The following is a 14,958-nucleotide window of genomic DNA, read 5'->3' as shown; positions in this document are numbered from 1 at the left end:
AAATGCTGCTCAGAGAAAGCACGGCACTTGAAAACATAATTAATACTATTAGTGCAGAACGCAAGTTGTAACTCTTCAAGGAATTTTCACGTTTGCCGTGCCATTCAAAGAGTTCTATGTTTCCCATGATCCTTTATGGGTTTTTACATTTATTTTATTGAACTTTTTGTTTGGTCTTGGAGTGTAGCCAATTAACAATGTTGTGATGGTTTCAGGTGGACAGCCAAGGGACTCAGCCATCCATACACACGTATCCCTTCACCCCAAGATTCGCATCCCATCCAGGCTACCGCATGACATGGAGCAGAGTCCCCTGTGCCGTCCAGCAGGTCCTTGCTGGTTCTCCATGTTAAACACAGCAGTGTGTCCATGTCCACCCCAGACTCCCCGACTATCCCTTCCCCCGTCCTTCCCCGCTGGGAACCATAAGTTGCTCTCTCAGTCAGTAAGTCTGTGTTAAAGTGTTCTTTATGATCAGATGTGGGCTTTTGCCAAAACTGCTCTGAAATTAGATAAAGATGAAGCCTAGGACTAGGAAGTTTTAAGGGCGCGATTTAATTACAAAAGAGATGGACCTCCAAAGATTGTGTTGTGTGAGATGCTGACACACAACAGGGGCAGAAAACCCACTTTGCCTTTAAAGGAGTCTGATCTGAACTCTCGGCATTTATTCAGATGTTCACAGTCTGTCTTGTATGAGAACAGTCGTTTTGACATAAATAGATGCAGCTTTGAAGAAGTGAGTTTTGTTATAAGCCACCGACAGTGAAACATAATCCTCTTTATAAAGAAGGAAAGCTTGCCCCAGTCGTCAGGGGACCTCAATTTATTTTTGCTTACCCCCGCAAGATCATATACTGTTTTGAAAGAAGGCTTTGAGAAAATAAAAAGCAGAAATGTGCTGAATCATTCATTCTTACAAAACATAGTATGGTTGGTTTCTACCACTTCAGACTACGTGGCAGAATACATCAGAGTGATGACATTTAAAAAGATTTAAACAGAAACAGGTTGCTTTGGTTGCAACGTGATGAAGGAGTTTTCACACTGTTATCGAAATGACCAAGGAAACCAATGCAGTGGTGCGTAAATGAAGCCTTTCGTATTTGTTGTTGCTTTTGTCCAGGCACTAAGTCACGTTCAGCTCTTTGTGACCCCATGGACTGCAGCACGCCAGGCCTCCCTGTCCATCACCATCTCCCAGAGCTTGCTCAAACTTTTGTCCATCGAGTTGGTGATGCCATCCAACCATCTCATCCTCTGTCGTCCCCTTCTCCTCCTGCTCCCAATCTTTCCCAGCATCAGGGTCTTTTCCAGTGAGTCAGCTCTTTGCATCAGGTGGCCAAAGCATTAGAGTTTCAGCTTCAGCATCAGTCCTTCCAATGAACACCCAGGACTGATCCCCTTTAGGATGGACTGGTTGGATCTCCTTGCAGTCCAAGGGATTCTCAAGAGTCTTCTGCAACACCACAGTTCAAAAGCATCAATTCTTCTGCGCTCAGCTTTCTTTATAGTCCAATTTTCACATCCATACATGACCACTGGAAAAACCATAGCCTTAACTAGACAGGCCTTTTTGACAAAGTAATGTCTCTCCTTTTTAATATGCTGTCTAGGTTGGTCATAAATTTCCTTCCAAGGAGTAAGTGTCTTTTAATTTCATGGCTGCAGTCACCATCTGCAGTGATTTTGGAGCCCAGAAAAAAAAAGTCTGCTACTGTTTCCACTATTTCTCCATCTATTTGCCATGAAGTGACAGGACCGGATGCCATGATCTTTGTTTTGTGAATGTTGAGCCTTAAGCCAACTTTTTCACTCTCCTCTTTCACTTTCATCAAGAGGCTCTTTAAGTTCCTCTTCACTTTCTGCCATCAGGGTGGTGTCATCTGCATATCGGAGGTTATTGATATTTCTCCCGGCAATCTTAATTCCAGCTTATGTTTCCTCCGGCCCAGCGTTTCTCATGATGTATTCTGCATATAAGTTAAATAAACAGGGTAACAATATACAGCCTTAACATACTCCTTTTCCTATTTGGAACCAGTCTGTTGTTCCATGTCCAGTTGTAACTGTTGCTTCCTGACCTGCATATAGGTTTCTCAAGACGCAGGTCAGATGGTCTGGTATTCCCATCTCTTTCAGAATTTTCCATAGTTTGTTGTGATCCACACAGTCAAAGGCTTTGGCATAGTCAATAAAGCAGAAGTAGGTGTTTTTCTGGAACTCTCTTGCTTTTTTGATGATCCAGCGGATGTTGGCAATTTGATCTCTGGTTCCTCTGCCTTTTCTAAAACCAGCTTGAACATCTGGAAATAGGGAACCTTTCAGTATTTTCTTTTTGTCTTTTCAATGAGAAGTTCAGAGAGTTCATGTTTCATTACCGAGTGACAGTGAAATATTTGGAAGATCCTCCTACTGAAATCAGAGGACCATTGTGACTGCTAGCTCTCAATGTCTTCCATTCATAGTGTTTATGTGTTGAATAAAATGAAGTCAAAATATTAAATAATTCAGCACAAGTATACAGTATGGTGAACTGGCTCCTTATCAACTTGGGATCTTCAGCTTCTTCAACAGACCATAAGGAAGTTTTTGTTGCTCTATTTTCACAGAAAGCAAAGTCAGTTAAGTGATATTTTCTTTCTACCTCAACATTTTTTTGTTGTTGTTACTAAGGATTTTTTTTGTTTCTGAAAATATAACTTTGAACAGATTTGCTTATTATGATGATGTTCAACTAGTAAGTTTAAAAAAAAACATGTTTTTTGTTCACTCGCCGTATAGTTGATTTACAGTGGCTTCCCTGGTGGCTCAAATGGTAAAGTATCCACGTGCAGTGCGGGAGACCTGGGTTCAGTCGCTGGGTCCGGAAAATTCCTTGGAGAAGGGCATGGCAACCCACTCCAGTGTTCTTGCCTGGAGAATCCTATGGACAGAAGACCATGGGTCCAAAAATCATTGGATGTGACTGAGCAGCTAAGCGCACGTTTTCTGTGTTACGGCACAGTGAATCAGTTGTAGAAATATCATTTTCCGTGTTATTTTCCATGATGGTTTATCCCAGGGTGTTTAATGTAGCTGCCTGTCCTCTACCGTAGGAACTTGTTGTTTATCCACCCTGTTTATAATCGTATCTGTTTATAATTTATCCTCCCTGTTTATCATTTATCCACCTGTTTATCATTTATGCACCTGTTTATAATTATATCTGCTAACCCCAAACTCCTAGCCCCATCTTCCCCCTGCCTCCTTAGCAACCACAAATCTCTTCTCTGATTGCGACTTTATTTCTGTTTTCTACATACATTCATTGTGGTCAGAGTTTAGGTTCCACGTATAAGTGATATCGTACAGTCTTTGTCCTTCTGTTTCTGACTCACTTCACTTGGTACGATCATCTCCAGACCCATCCATGTTGCCGCAACTGGCATCGTGTCTTCCCTTTTCATGGCCGAGTCATATTCCGTTGTATGTATGCACCACATCTTGATCCATTCCTTTGTCGCTGGACGCTTAGGTTTCTTCCACACCTTGGCTATTTTAAATAGTGCTGCAATGAACACTGAGGGGCGTGCATTTTCTAGTCATGCTTTTCTCTTCAATATACACCCTAGAATGGGATTGCTGGATTGTACGGCAATTCTGCTTTTAGCTTTCTGAGGAGCTTCCAAACTGTTCTCCATTCCGGCTGCAACCAATTAAATTGCCACCAACAGAGTGAGAGGGTTCCCATTTTTCCATAGCCTCTCCAGCATTTTCAACTGTTTCATTTTTAAGTGGGGGTAAGGGAGAAGTAAAAAGCTGTGTTGGAAATCTGCTGCTGCTGCTAAGTCACTTCAGCTGGGTCTGACTCTTTGTGTTTATCTTGGCTACAACTTTTACCATAAACTAGGCAATGGCACCCCACTCCAGTACTCTTGCCTGGCAAATCCCATGGGCGGAGGAGCCTGGTGGGCTGCAGTCCATGGGGTCGCTAAGAGTCGGACACGACTGAGCGACTTCACTTTCACTTTTCACTTTCATGCATTGGAGAAGGAAATGGCAACCCACTCCAGTGCTCTTGCCTGGAGAATCCCAGGGATGGGGGAGCCTGGTGGGCTGCCGTCTATGGGGTCGCACAGAGTCGGACACGACTGAAGCGATGCAGCAGCAGCAGCAGCAGCAGCAGCAGGAAATAGCTATTTTTCAACATGAAAAAGATACAGACATTTATGGTGAATTTTTCATTTTAAGTAAAACACATATGGGTTACTATTTACAGGGTCTCTTTTCTTTCTTAACCGTGTGACTTTTGACAGAACCATGTCACTCCCAGCATGCACAATCTTGAGCATGGGTACTTTTGACTTGGATTTTGAGTAACTGTTTCTGATCACAGTTGTGGGACAGTTTAAATTTGTCATACTCCCCATTTGAATTTTCATCCTTGCTGTAAATCCAACACATTGCAATCATGAAAACTGTTAGGAAGAGTTGTTGATCAATGATGTATATACTTTATACAAATTGTCTGGTAATTTCAACTTTATTGAGCATTAAAAAGAAAAAATAACTGTTCTATAATGCATCAAAATACAACACAATATTCATCACATCCTGAAAATAGATGTGATGTGGACACTAACTGATTTCAAGTTGCAATCATAGAGACAATTTATTCATTCTGAATATTTTAAAACGTTCTTCCTATTTCTTATAAACCAGTTAATGACTCTCTGTTTCCGTAAGTTGCAGTATCAGCCTTCTTGTTTTCATGATACACGGTCATCTCCTGCATTTACAGTCATGTTTGCAGAGTTTTTTTTTTTTTTTTTCGCATTTGCAGCTTGCTTTGCTTGCGGACTTTCAACCACTTTGATATTGAAGCTCATCCTATAAAACTTTTTTCTGATCGTAAACGATTAAACATTTTATAAACTTTTATATTGTATCTAAAAATGTCATAGAGTGACTGTTCACCATTTTAAATCTTTTTTGAGCAAATATTCCATGGAACACCAAACCTTGCCCCTTTGAAAGTTCTAGTCTGCTGGGGGTAGGAGAAGGTTGTCATAGGGACATGTCTGCATACATGTGTGTTTCTAATTTCTATGTTGATTTTTTTCTGAAAAATGTTTTGTAAAGAAGTCTTTGTGGCAGTCTTTGTAAAGAAGGCTTTGTAAAGAAGTCTTAGTGGCAGCAGTTGGCATCTTCGTGAGTCATGCCTAATCTTTCGTTGTGATGCTAACTTCGTTTTCCCAGGTCACATAGGATTTTAGTTCCCTGACCAGGAATCAAACCCCCGCCTCCTGCGTGGCCAGGCGGATTCTCAACCACTTGACCACCAGGGAAGTTCTTTCCTATAGATTTATAAAGGAGGTGACTTTTATGCTGAATAAATGCATATGTACTGCAGCATGGTCATTATTTCTGTTTCTCAGTAAGTCGCTACCCCTTTGAAACCCAATAAACATGGTTAAGGACCACCTCAAAGCCATCTGTGTATTTGTTGCTGCTGCTGCTGCTAAGTCACTTCAGTCGTGTCCGACTCTGTGCGGCCCCATAGACGCAGCCCAACAGGCTCCGCCAACCCTCGGATTCTCCAGGCAAGAACACTGGAGTGGGTTGCCATTTCCTTCTCCAATGCATGAAAGTGAAAAGCGAAAGGGAAGTCGCTCAGTCGTGTCTGACTCTTCGAAAAGACCCCATGGACTGCAGCCCACCAGCCTCCTCCGTCCATAGTATTCTCCAGGCAAGAGTACTGGAGTGGGGTGCCATTGCCTTCTCCGTGTTTCTTTTAGCAGGAATCATCTACAGGTTTCCTTCTCTAGAATTCCCAGTGAAGCAAATGTAAAAAAAAAAAAAATACAGCTTCCTTACGTAAACTCTGGGTCAGATTTCCTTTGGGCAAAGTCTGCCCACATGGATCCAGGCCAACCCAAAGAATAATATAATTAGAAGTAGGTTTAAAAATGTCTGGGCTTCCCTGGTGGCTCAGATGGTAAAGATTCTGCCTGCCATGTGGGAGATCTGGGTGCAGCCCCTCGGTGGGGAAGATCCCCTGGAGGAGGGCGTGGCAACCCACTCCCGTATTCTGGCCTGGAGAATCCCATGGACAGAGGAGCCTGGCGGGCTACAGTCCGTGGAGTCACAGAGAGTCAGACACGACTGAGCGACTAACACTTTCCCTTTCATAAAGATGTCTGTCATCACCTTCCTAGAAACACTGCTAGTTTTTCCACCGGGAACCACCAAATGTGATGTATAGCCTAAGATATATTTGTCTACCATCTTTCATACCTGCATTTCATAACGTTCAAAATGAGTCAGGCATGAAAAATACACAGACCTTGGAACATTAATAAGGGTCTGAAATATGTTTTCTTCCTGAAGGTTTTAGATCTTCAGATACTCCGCCACCGCTGGCAGCATTTGAACATGATGAAGTGGAGTCAGAAGGAGTAAGGCAGGTAACCTGCTGGAAACCCACATATTGAAGCTTTGTGTTTACTCTGTAGAGGAGACGCCTGATCTTGAATTCTCTGACCTCAGAGAGGCTTGTCAACCCCCCTACAAAGCGTATATATTTACCATTTACTCTGAGGCATCAGAATTACATAAAATATGTAGACTCATATTAGGGAATTATTATCTTTGGTGGCTCAGATGGTCAAGAATCTGGCCACAATGCAGGAGACCTGAGTTCAATCCCTTAGCTGGGAAAATGTCCTGGAGGAGGGCATGGCAACCCACTCCAGTATTCCTGCCTGGAGAATCCCACGGACAGAAGAGCCTGGTGGGCTACAGTCCACGGGGTCGCAAAGAGTCAGACATGACTTAGCGACTAACACACACACATACCACAAGAAAGCTGGCTTAAAACTCAGCGTTCATAAAATTAAGATCATGGCATCTGGTCCCATCACTTCATGGCAAATAGATGGGGAAACAATGATTGACTTTATTTTCTTGGGCTACAAAATCACTGCAGACAGTGACTGCAGCCATGAAATTAAGAGATAGTTTGCCCCTTGGAAGAAATGCTATGACCAACCTAGACAGCATATTAAAAAACAGAGACATTACTTAACCGACAAAAGTCCTTCTAGTCAAAGGTTTGGTTTTTCCAGCAGTCATGTACGGATGGGAGAGTTGGACCATAAAGAAGGCTGAGCGCCGGAGAATTGATGCTTTTGAGCTGTGGTGTTGGAGAAGACTCTTGAGAGGCCCCTGGCCTGTAAGGAGATCAAACCAGTCAATCCTATAAGGAGATCAAACCAGTCAATCCTAAAGGAAATCAGTCCTGGGTGTTTATTGGAAGGACTGATGCTAAATCTGCAATACTTTGGCCACCTGATGTGAGGAGTCGACTCATTGGAAAAGACCCTGATTTGGCAAAGGATTGAAGGCAAAATTAGGAGACAACAGAGGATGAGATGGCTGGATAGAATCACTGACTCAATGTTGAAGTTTCAGGTGGACTGGAAAGGGATCAAACCCACGTCTCTTGTGTCTCCCGCCTTGGCAGCTGGATTTCACCCCTTGGATGCCTGAGAAGTCCAACTGATTGAATTATTTCTCCATAAAAGAAGCTTTGTTGCTAATCTCTCATATTATCATCTGGGGCTTCCCTGGTGACTCAGATGGTAAAGAATCTGCCTGCAATGCAGAAGACCTGGGTTCCATCCCTGGATTGTGGAGATCCCCTGGAGGAGGGCATGGCAAACCGCTCCAGTATCCTGGCCTGTAGAATCCCCTGGACACAGGAGCCTGGTGGGCTACAGTCCATGGGGTCGCAGACAATCAGACACAACTGAGCCACTAAGACACTTCCACACACACAAAGTACAGTTTAAGCTTAAATAGTCTCCCCCAAATTTTGCTTTTGAAGACAAGGTCTCCCATATATTAAACTGACAGGCTTTCAATCCTGCAGTGAACGCCGTTTTCTCTGACCCAGTGAAAAATCAACTGCAGGAGATTCTTGCATGGACACGAGAGATTGGGTCCATAACGCATATATTTTTCCCCTACTGCAAATTCTCCACTCATAATATACGGGTTAAATGATACTAATGTGTGTTATATGATTTGGCATAATTGCCAGATAATTTTCTAGGATGTAATTTGCATTTTTACGTTGACTTAGAGACTGAAATGTTAAACACTCATAAGTTAAATTAATGAAGGCCTCCTGAGTTAATTGTTCAGAATCAAGGACTTAGGTTGAACGTCTCTGCTTGACGAGGAGCCAGACGACCACGGTGCTTTCCCTACATTTAAGGATTTTCATTGGAAATCAGACTTGAGAGAAAAAATAATAAACTGTACTACAGAGGATTCAACAAAAGCCACTGGATCAAGTGAGCCTCACTCTTTCCTGGGTGGCATTTCTTTTTCTTTTTTTTTTTTAAAGTTAATTGACTGCTTTAGTGTTACGTTGAGTTCTGCCGTACAGCAAAATGACTCGGTTATACACAGATATGCATATTCGTGTTTTAATATTCTTCTCCACTATGGTTTATCAGAGGATATTGTATATAGTTCCCTGAGCTGTAAAGTAGGACCTTATTGTTTATCCATTCTAAAGGCAGCAGTAGGCTTCTGCTAACTGCAGTCCCCAAGTTCATCCTTCCCTCTTCTCTTTCGCCTCTTGGCAACGGTAACTCTATTTCTGATGTCTGAGAGTCTCTTTCTGTTTTGTAAATAAGTTCCTTTGTGTCGTAGTTTAGATTGTACATATAAGTGATGTCATATATTTTTGTCTTTCTCTGACTTACTTGGGATGATAATCTCTGGGTCCACCCAAGTGACTGCAGACGGCATTCTTTCTTTTTCATGGCTGAGTCATATTCCATTGTCTATATGGACCGCATCTTCTTTATCCATTCATCTGTTGAATGACATTTTAAGTTGCTTCCATGCCTTGGCTATTAAATAGTTCCTCAGTAAACTCTGGGGTGCGTGTGCTTTTTTGAATTACAGTTTTCTCCATATATACGCCCAAGAGTTGGATTGCTAGGTCATGCTCAGTCATTCCGTCATGTCCAACTCTTTACAGTCCCGTGGACTGTAGCCCACTCGGCTCCTCTGTCCATGGGATCCTCCAGGCAAGCATACTGGAGTGAGGTTCCATGCCCTCCTCCGGGAGATCTTCCTGACCCGGGGAATGAACCCACGTCTTTTGGGTCTCCTGCGTTGGCAGGTGGGTTCTTTACCACTAAGACCACCTGGGCAGCCCCTCTGGGTCAGTCATATGGTAGCTATATTTTCGTTTTTTCAGGAACCTCCATAGTGCCCTACATAGGTGGTGTACCAACTTGTATTTCTACCCACAGGAGAACTCCCTTCTCGGTATCATTTTTCTATTCCTTGCATACTTGCTCTTTTCGTCCTTGCTCCTTGGTTTCTTTCTGAGCTTGCGCTCCGTTTATGAACATCCCCAGGTCATAGCTTCCATTTTACACACAAGATCTCCAGTCACCCAAGATCGCCTTTCACAGCAAGTCCAAAGCATGCCAACACCAGACTTCCCAGTTCTACAGAAATGTCAGTCACGGCGGCCCTCACCTCTTTCCCCACCATCTGCCCTTCTTCCTTGTTCCACGCCCGTGTTTTGCTCACCTGCTTTGAAGGAATCACTCTTCATGAGGCTCGTGATAATCGAGGAACGACATCTGTGCTTTCTTTTTCTGTCATTTCCATTTTCTCCTGGATTTCATCCTCTCGATAGATAATAATGAACACATGCACAAGCCTGTCTCAACGTGTATTTACCTGGTTTCTTTGTACTCGAACCTGCTTCTCCTTTCCCTTATCCTTCTCAAGATGCTGTCTGTGTGTGTGTGTGCGTGCATGCTCAGTCATGTCCAACTCTTTGCATCCCCATGGACTTTAGCCCGCTGGGTTCCTCTGTCCCTGGGATTCTGGGCAAGAATACTGGAGTGGGTTGCCCTGACCTCTGCCAGGGTATCTTCCAGACCCAGGGGTCGAACCTGCATCTCATGCATTGCAGAAAGATTCTTTACCAAAGTTAGTCTTGTCTGCCTCTTTGGGACCCCACAGAATGTAGCCCCACCAGGCTCCTCCGTCCATGGGGTTCTCCAGCAAGAATAATGGAGTGGGTTGCCCTTCCCTCCTCCAGGGGATCTTCCAGACCCAGGGGTCGAACCTGCATCTCATGCATTGCAGAAAGATTCTTTACCAAAGTTAGTTTTGTCTGCCTCTTTGGGACCCCATGGAATGTAGCCCTGCCAGGCTCCTCCATCCATGGGGTTCTCCAGCAAAAATAATGGAGTGGATTGCCATACCCTCCTCCAGGGCATCTTACCTACGCAGGGATCAAACCTGCGTCCTCTACATCTTCTAAGAATATTGGCCTCTGGGTTCTTTACCCCTAGGGCCACCTTGGAAGCACCAAAATGTTGGAATAGCTCCAGCTCCTTCTGAATTGTAACCTTTACTTTAATCTCGTGCATCCATCCTGGTAACATCTTTGCTAATGCTGTGCATTCAACTCCTTCTTCCAAAACCTGCTCCCAGACTCTGGTCACCAACCCAGACCGTCCTCAGTATCCACATCCTTTTCCAAAAGGTTAAGCATCACCCTGTTTCATATGGATGTCCGACAGAGTCTTCAGTTTTGACGTTATGGACTTTCTAAACGTTGTTGTTGATTCATAATATGATATCCCTTTCGGGTGGATGACATAGTGATTCAGTATCCTGTAGCTTATAATCCGTTTAAACTTATTACAAATTATTGGCTGTGTTCTACTTTGTATCTTCTTTATCTTATGCATAGCAGTTTGCATGGATGGTGTTTCTGAGCGTTCTGGACCCGTAGCAAATTTTCTTTATAGCTTGTTTAGAGACTGCGGTGCCAGTTAACTGGGAGAAATTATTTATCGTAAATTAGAAAAGTAGATTAGAGCAAATGTAGGCTTTATGATCTCCTAGGGTCCCGCCAGAGTGCGTGTTCCTCCCCATTTTTTCAGTAGCTTTAGGAGCAGCCTGAAGAACCATTAAATGTTTTCACAGTACAGAATGTTCAGAGCCTCAATAAAATGAGCAACTTTAAAATTTGAAAATCAGTGCAAACACAGTTCACGAACAGACATTAGGAGAGGCTCATCAAGAGCAAGTATTCAAATGGTTTCATCGTAAATAAAATTTCAAAATCGAGACTCTTTTAATTAAAATGGAATTTAGGAATATTTGAAATTGCACTATTTTTGCGTAGTTCTTAATGTTCGATGTTTTTCCTGTTTATGAGAGTGAACCCTAAGGATAAAGGAGGAATTCTTATTAAAACATGTAACAGAAAGACACTTGAGAATCTTTCCGATGAAGTGACTCATGATTGTGCGTAACTCCATTGGGGTTTAGCTCACTAGTGCTTTTGTTTGCATTAAATCAATATTCTTTTGCAGACGGTTTGATCTTGAAATGTCTGAGAATCTACAGCATATTTTGATAAAATCCAATTCAGAGAACAGCACACCATAATGTTATAACACAAACTCCTTTTTGTTAAATTTTTTTAAATTTTATTTTGTATTGTGGTATAGTCAATTAACAATGTCATGATAGTTTCAGGTGGACAGCAAAGGGACTCAGGGATATACATACACATGTAACGATTGTTCCCCAAACTCCCCTCCCAGCCAGGCTGCCGAATGACATTGGGCATGCATGTATGTCTTTGAATGATGGTTTTGTCTGATCGATGCCCAGTCGTATGATAGTTCTACTTTTAGTTTTTCAAGGAACCTCCAAACTCTTGTCCATAGTGGCTGTGCTAATTTGCATCCCCACCAACAGGGTAGGAGACAAAGTCTGTTTTACTTTGGATGGAATGGAAGCTGGCTTCAGGATCGCATGTCTGTGCATGTTAGCATGCCATTGGAAATGAAAAAGAAGATCCCCCTTCTGCTCTTAGACACAAACATGGCTCTCAGGATGCTCTTATAATAGTCCAGGGCAGGTCAGAGTATAGCGGGAGGCTCTCCACATGGTGGGCTGTGCCTTTCTTGAAAGTACAGTAACATTTCGTGTAGAACATTCCTCCATTCCTGACGTTACTGGCTTGCAGTCAGAAAGCCATGAGGTCTTCCCCATTCTGTTCTGACTCTGCCATTGCTGGTGAGTGTGTGAGGACTTTGCTGTTTTAGCTGTAGGACCGCCGAACCCAGGACATGGGACGGCAGACCAGGGTCTGCCTGCCTGGAGCCGGCGAAGAGGAAACGGAACGGCTTTCTTTTCTTTTCATCACCCGTTCGTTCTTGGTCATGCTGGGTCTCTCTCGCTGTGCAGGCTTTGGGCTTCTCACTGTGGTTGGGTTTCTCGTTGCAGAGCACAGACTGTAGCCACACGGGCTTCGGTGCTTGCAGCGAGCGTACTCAGTCGTTCTGGTGTGCAAGCTGTGGGGTCTTCCGGGACCATGGCTGACTGCAGAAAAAATAACCTCTGCAGCCCCTGGCAGTCAGCAGTGTGTGTTCTATCCCTGTGGGTTTCCTTCTGGAGGACATTCTATAGGAATGCAATTATTCCTCATGTCTTGTGTGTCTGGACTCGCTCTTGTGTGTCTGGCTCTTGTAACTCAGCGCGTGTTTTCAAAACATTTGTAGTGACCCACTATTCTGTGTGTGACCGGCACTCCATCGAAGGTACGGATCACATTTGGTATATTCCTCATCCGTTGATGATCATCTGAACTGCTTCCAGCTGTCACTATTATGCATCCTAATTGTGTGATCTTCCATGTACGTGTCGGAGAAGGCAATGACACCCCACTCCAGTACTTTTGCCTGGAAAATACCATGGATGGAGGGGCCTGGTAGGCTGCAGCCCGTGGGGTCGCTAAGAGTCAGGCACGACTGAGCGACTTCACTTTCACTTTTCACTTTCATGCATTGGAGAAGGAAATGGCAACCCACTCCAGTGTTCTTGCCTGGAGAATCCCAGGCACGGGGGAGCCTGGTGGGCTGCCGTCTCTGGGATTGCACAGAGTCGGACACGACTGAAGCGACTTAGCAGCAGACTTAGCAGCCATGTACGTGTATTTGTTTAAATGTGTGTCTGTGTTTTAGACGCTGGGTCGTGTCCGACTCTTTGCCACCCCATGGCCTGTGGCCTGCCAGGCTCCGCTGTCCATGGGATTCTCCAGGCAGGAATACTGGAGTGGGTTGCCACGCCCTTCTCCAGCGGATCTTCCCCATCCAGGGATCAAACCTTGGTCTCCTGCACTGCAGGCAGATTCTTTACCGTTTCAGCCACCTTCTCTGGGGGTCTGTATACCTAACCCAGAATTGCTGTGTGGTTTTCTACAAAGTTTTGCAATTTATGTGTCATGCTCCAAGAAACGTAACCTGGTTTCCCCAAGCGCAGATGAACTTACCTTTTGAGCTTTATTCTTTCTCGTTATCAAATGACCACTCCTTTAAAATCATCATTTTACACTGCACTCGGTAGAGAGGGTGTCTGAAAATATGAGCAACGTGTATTTTTATGTGGAGATTCTCTTTGGCATCATCAGTCTATTCCTAATCACAAACGGACATCAGATCAAGATCAAGACCTCCCTTAACTGAAGAGTAGTAGCAAAGAGAGGTGCTGAATGTGCTAATTAGCTTAATTGTGGTAATCATTTCAGAATGTGTACATATACCCTTTGATCATGTTGTACAGTTTATATATAGAAGTAGGATTTTATTTCTCATTTATTCCTAAATGAAGCTGAAACAAATAGTAAAAATAAATTCCCTTAAAGGTGTGAAGAACAACACATTAAAAAAAGAATTAGGAATTTTAAGCCAATTTGAAAATGATGTCTGCGGCACACATGTGGTACTCACAGCAATTATCACTTTATTATCCAACGAGTATTACAAGTCTTCAGACATCTGCATGTGGTGTGTTATTTCTTAATGCTGTAAGTAGGGCAACATTGAGTTATTTATGGATTAATACATTTATTTAAATTTTGAATTGAAAAACTCCAAATATTTGGATTGAAATATATCCAAGTATTTGGATTGGAATAAATCCAATTGAATAAATACACTGATGTAAGTAAATGCAAAATCAGTTGAAAGATGCTTACTCTTTGGAAGAGAAGCTATGACAAACCTAGGTAGTATATTAAAAATCAAAGACATCAGTTAGCTGACAAAGGTCCATATGGTCAAAGCTGTGATTTTTTTCCTGTAGTCATGTACAGATGTGAGAGTTGGACCAGAAAGAAGGCTGAGTGCCAAAGAACTGATGCTTTTGAATGGTGGTCCTGGAGAAGACTCTTGACAGTCTCTTGGACAGCGAGGAGATCCAATCAGTCCATCCTAAAGGAAATCAGTCCTGGGTGTTGATTGGAAGGACTGATGTTGAAGCCAAAGCTCCAATACTTGGGCCACCTGATGTGAATAGCTGACTCATTGGCAAAGACCCTGATGCTGGGAAAGATTGAGGGCAGGAAGATAAGGGGACGACACAGGATGAGATGGTTGGATGGCATCACTGACTCGATGGACATGAGTTTGAGTGAGCTCCGGGAGATGGTGAAGGACAGAGAAGCCTGGCGTGCTGCAGTCCATGGGGTCTCAAAGAACCAGAGACGGCTTAGTGACTGAACAACCACATTTAGTTAAATGCCTACAAGTTGAACATAGGGTATCTTTTGTTGCCCTATTAAAATGTATTAACTTTATATGTGGAATCTAAAAAAAAAGAGGGGGGCAAATGAACTTATCTACAAAACAGAGATAGAGTTACTGATGTAGAAAAAAAACTTATGGTTACCTGGAGATGAGATAATTAATACAGACCTACTGTATAGCATGGGGAACTTCACTCAGAACCATGCCATGGCCTATACCAGAAAATTAAAAATGTGTATGTATATACATACATATGTATATATGTGTATATACATATATCCACTAAGAAAGTGGATATATGTATAACTGATTTATTTTGCTGTAT

General features: G+C 43.1%; 1 protein-coding gene across 18 annotated transcripts in view; it reads left to right on the top strand.

Moving 5' to 3' along the window:
• LOC147339695 (uncharacterized) overlaps positions 1-14,958 on the top strand; it is a 203,712-nt gene that overhangs the window by 57,257 nt on the left and 131,497 nt on the right. For 3 of the 18 annotated variants that reach the window (XR_015158360.1, XM_086386180.1, XM_086386184.1), the window contains one exon: positions 6,373-6,449. The exons of the other annotated variants lie outside the window; for them this stretch is intronic. Coding sequence is in view for 2 of the 3 variants with exons in the window: in XM_086386180.1 (XP_086242306.1) it covers positions 6,373-6,449 (77 nt within the window). In the remaining variant the exon portion in view is untranslated. The remainder of the gene's footprint in view (positions 1-6,372; positions 6,450-14,958) is intronic. 18 annotated transcript variants of the gene reach the window in all.

This window comes from Bos grunniens, chromosome X, assembly GCF_055505025.1.
Source record: "Bos grunniens cultivar Pamir isolate PY7600 chromosome X, Bosgru_T2T1.0, whole genome shotgun sequence".
NCBI lineage: Eukaryota > Metazoa > Chordata > Mammalia > Artiodactyla > Bovidae > Bos > Bos grunniens.
The sequence above is the reverse complement of the archived record's forward strand: the minus strand, read 5'-3'. Positions and strand labels throughout refer to the sequence as shown.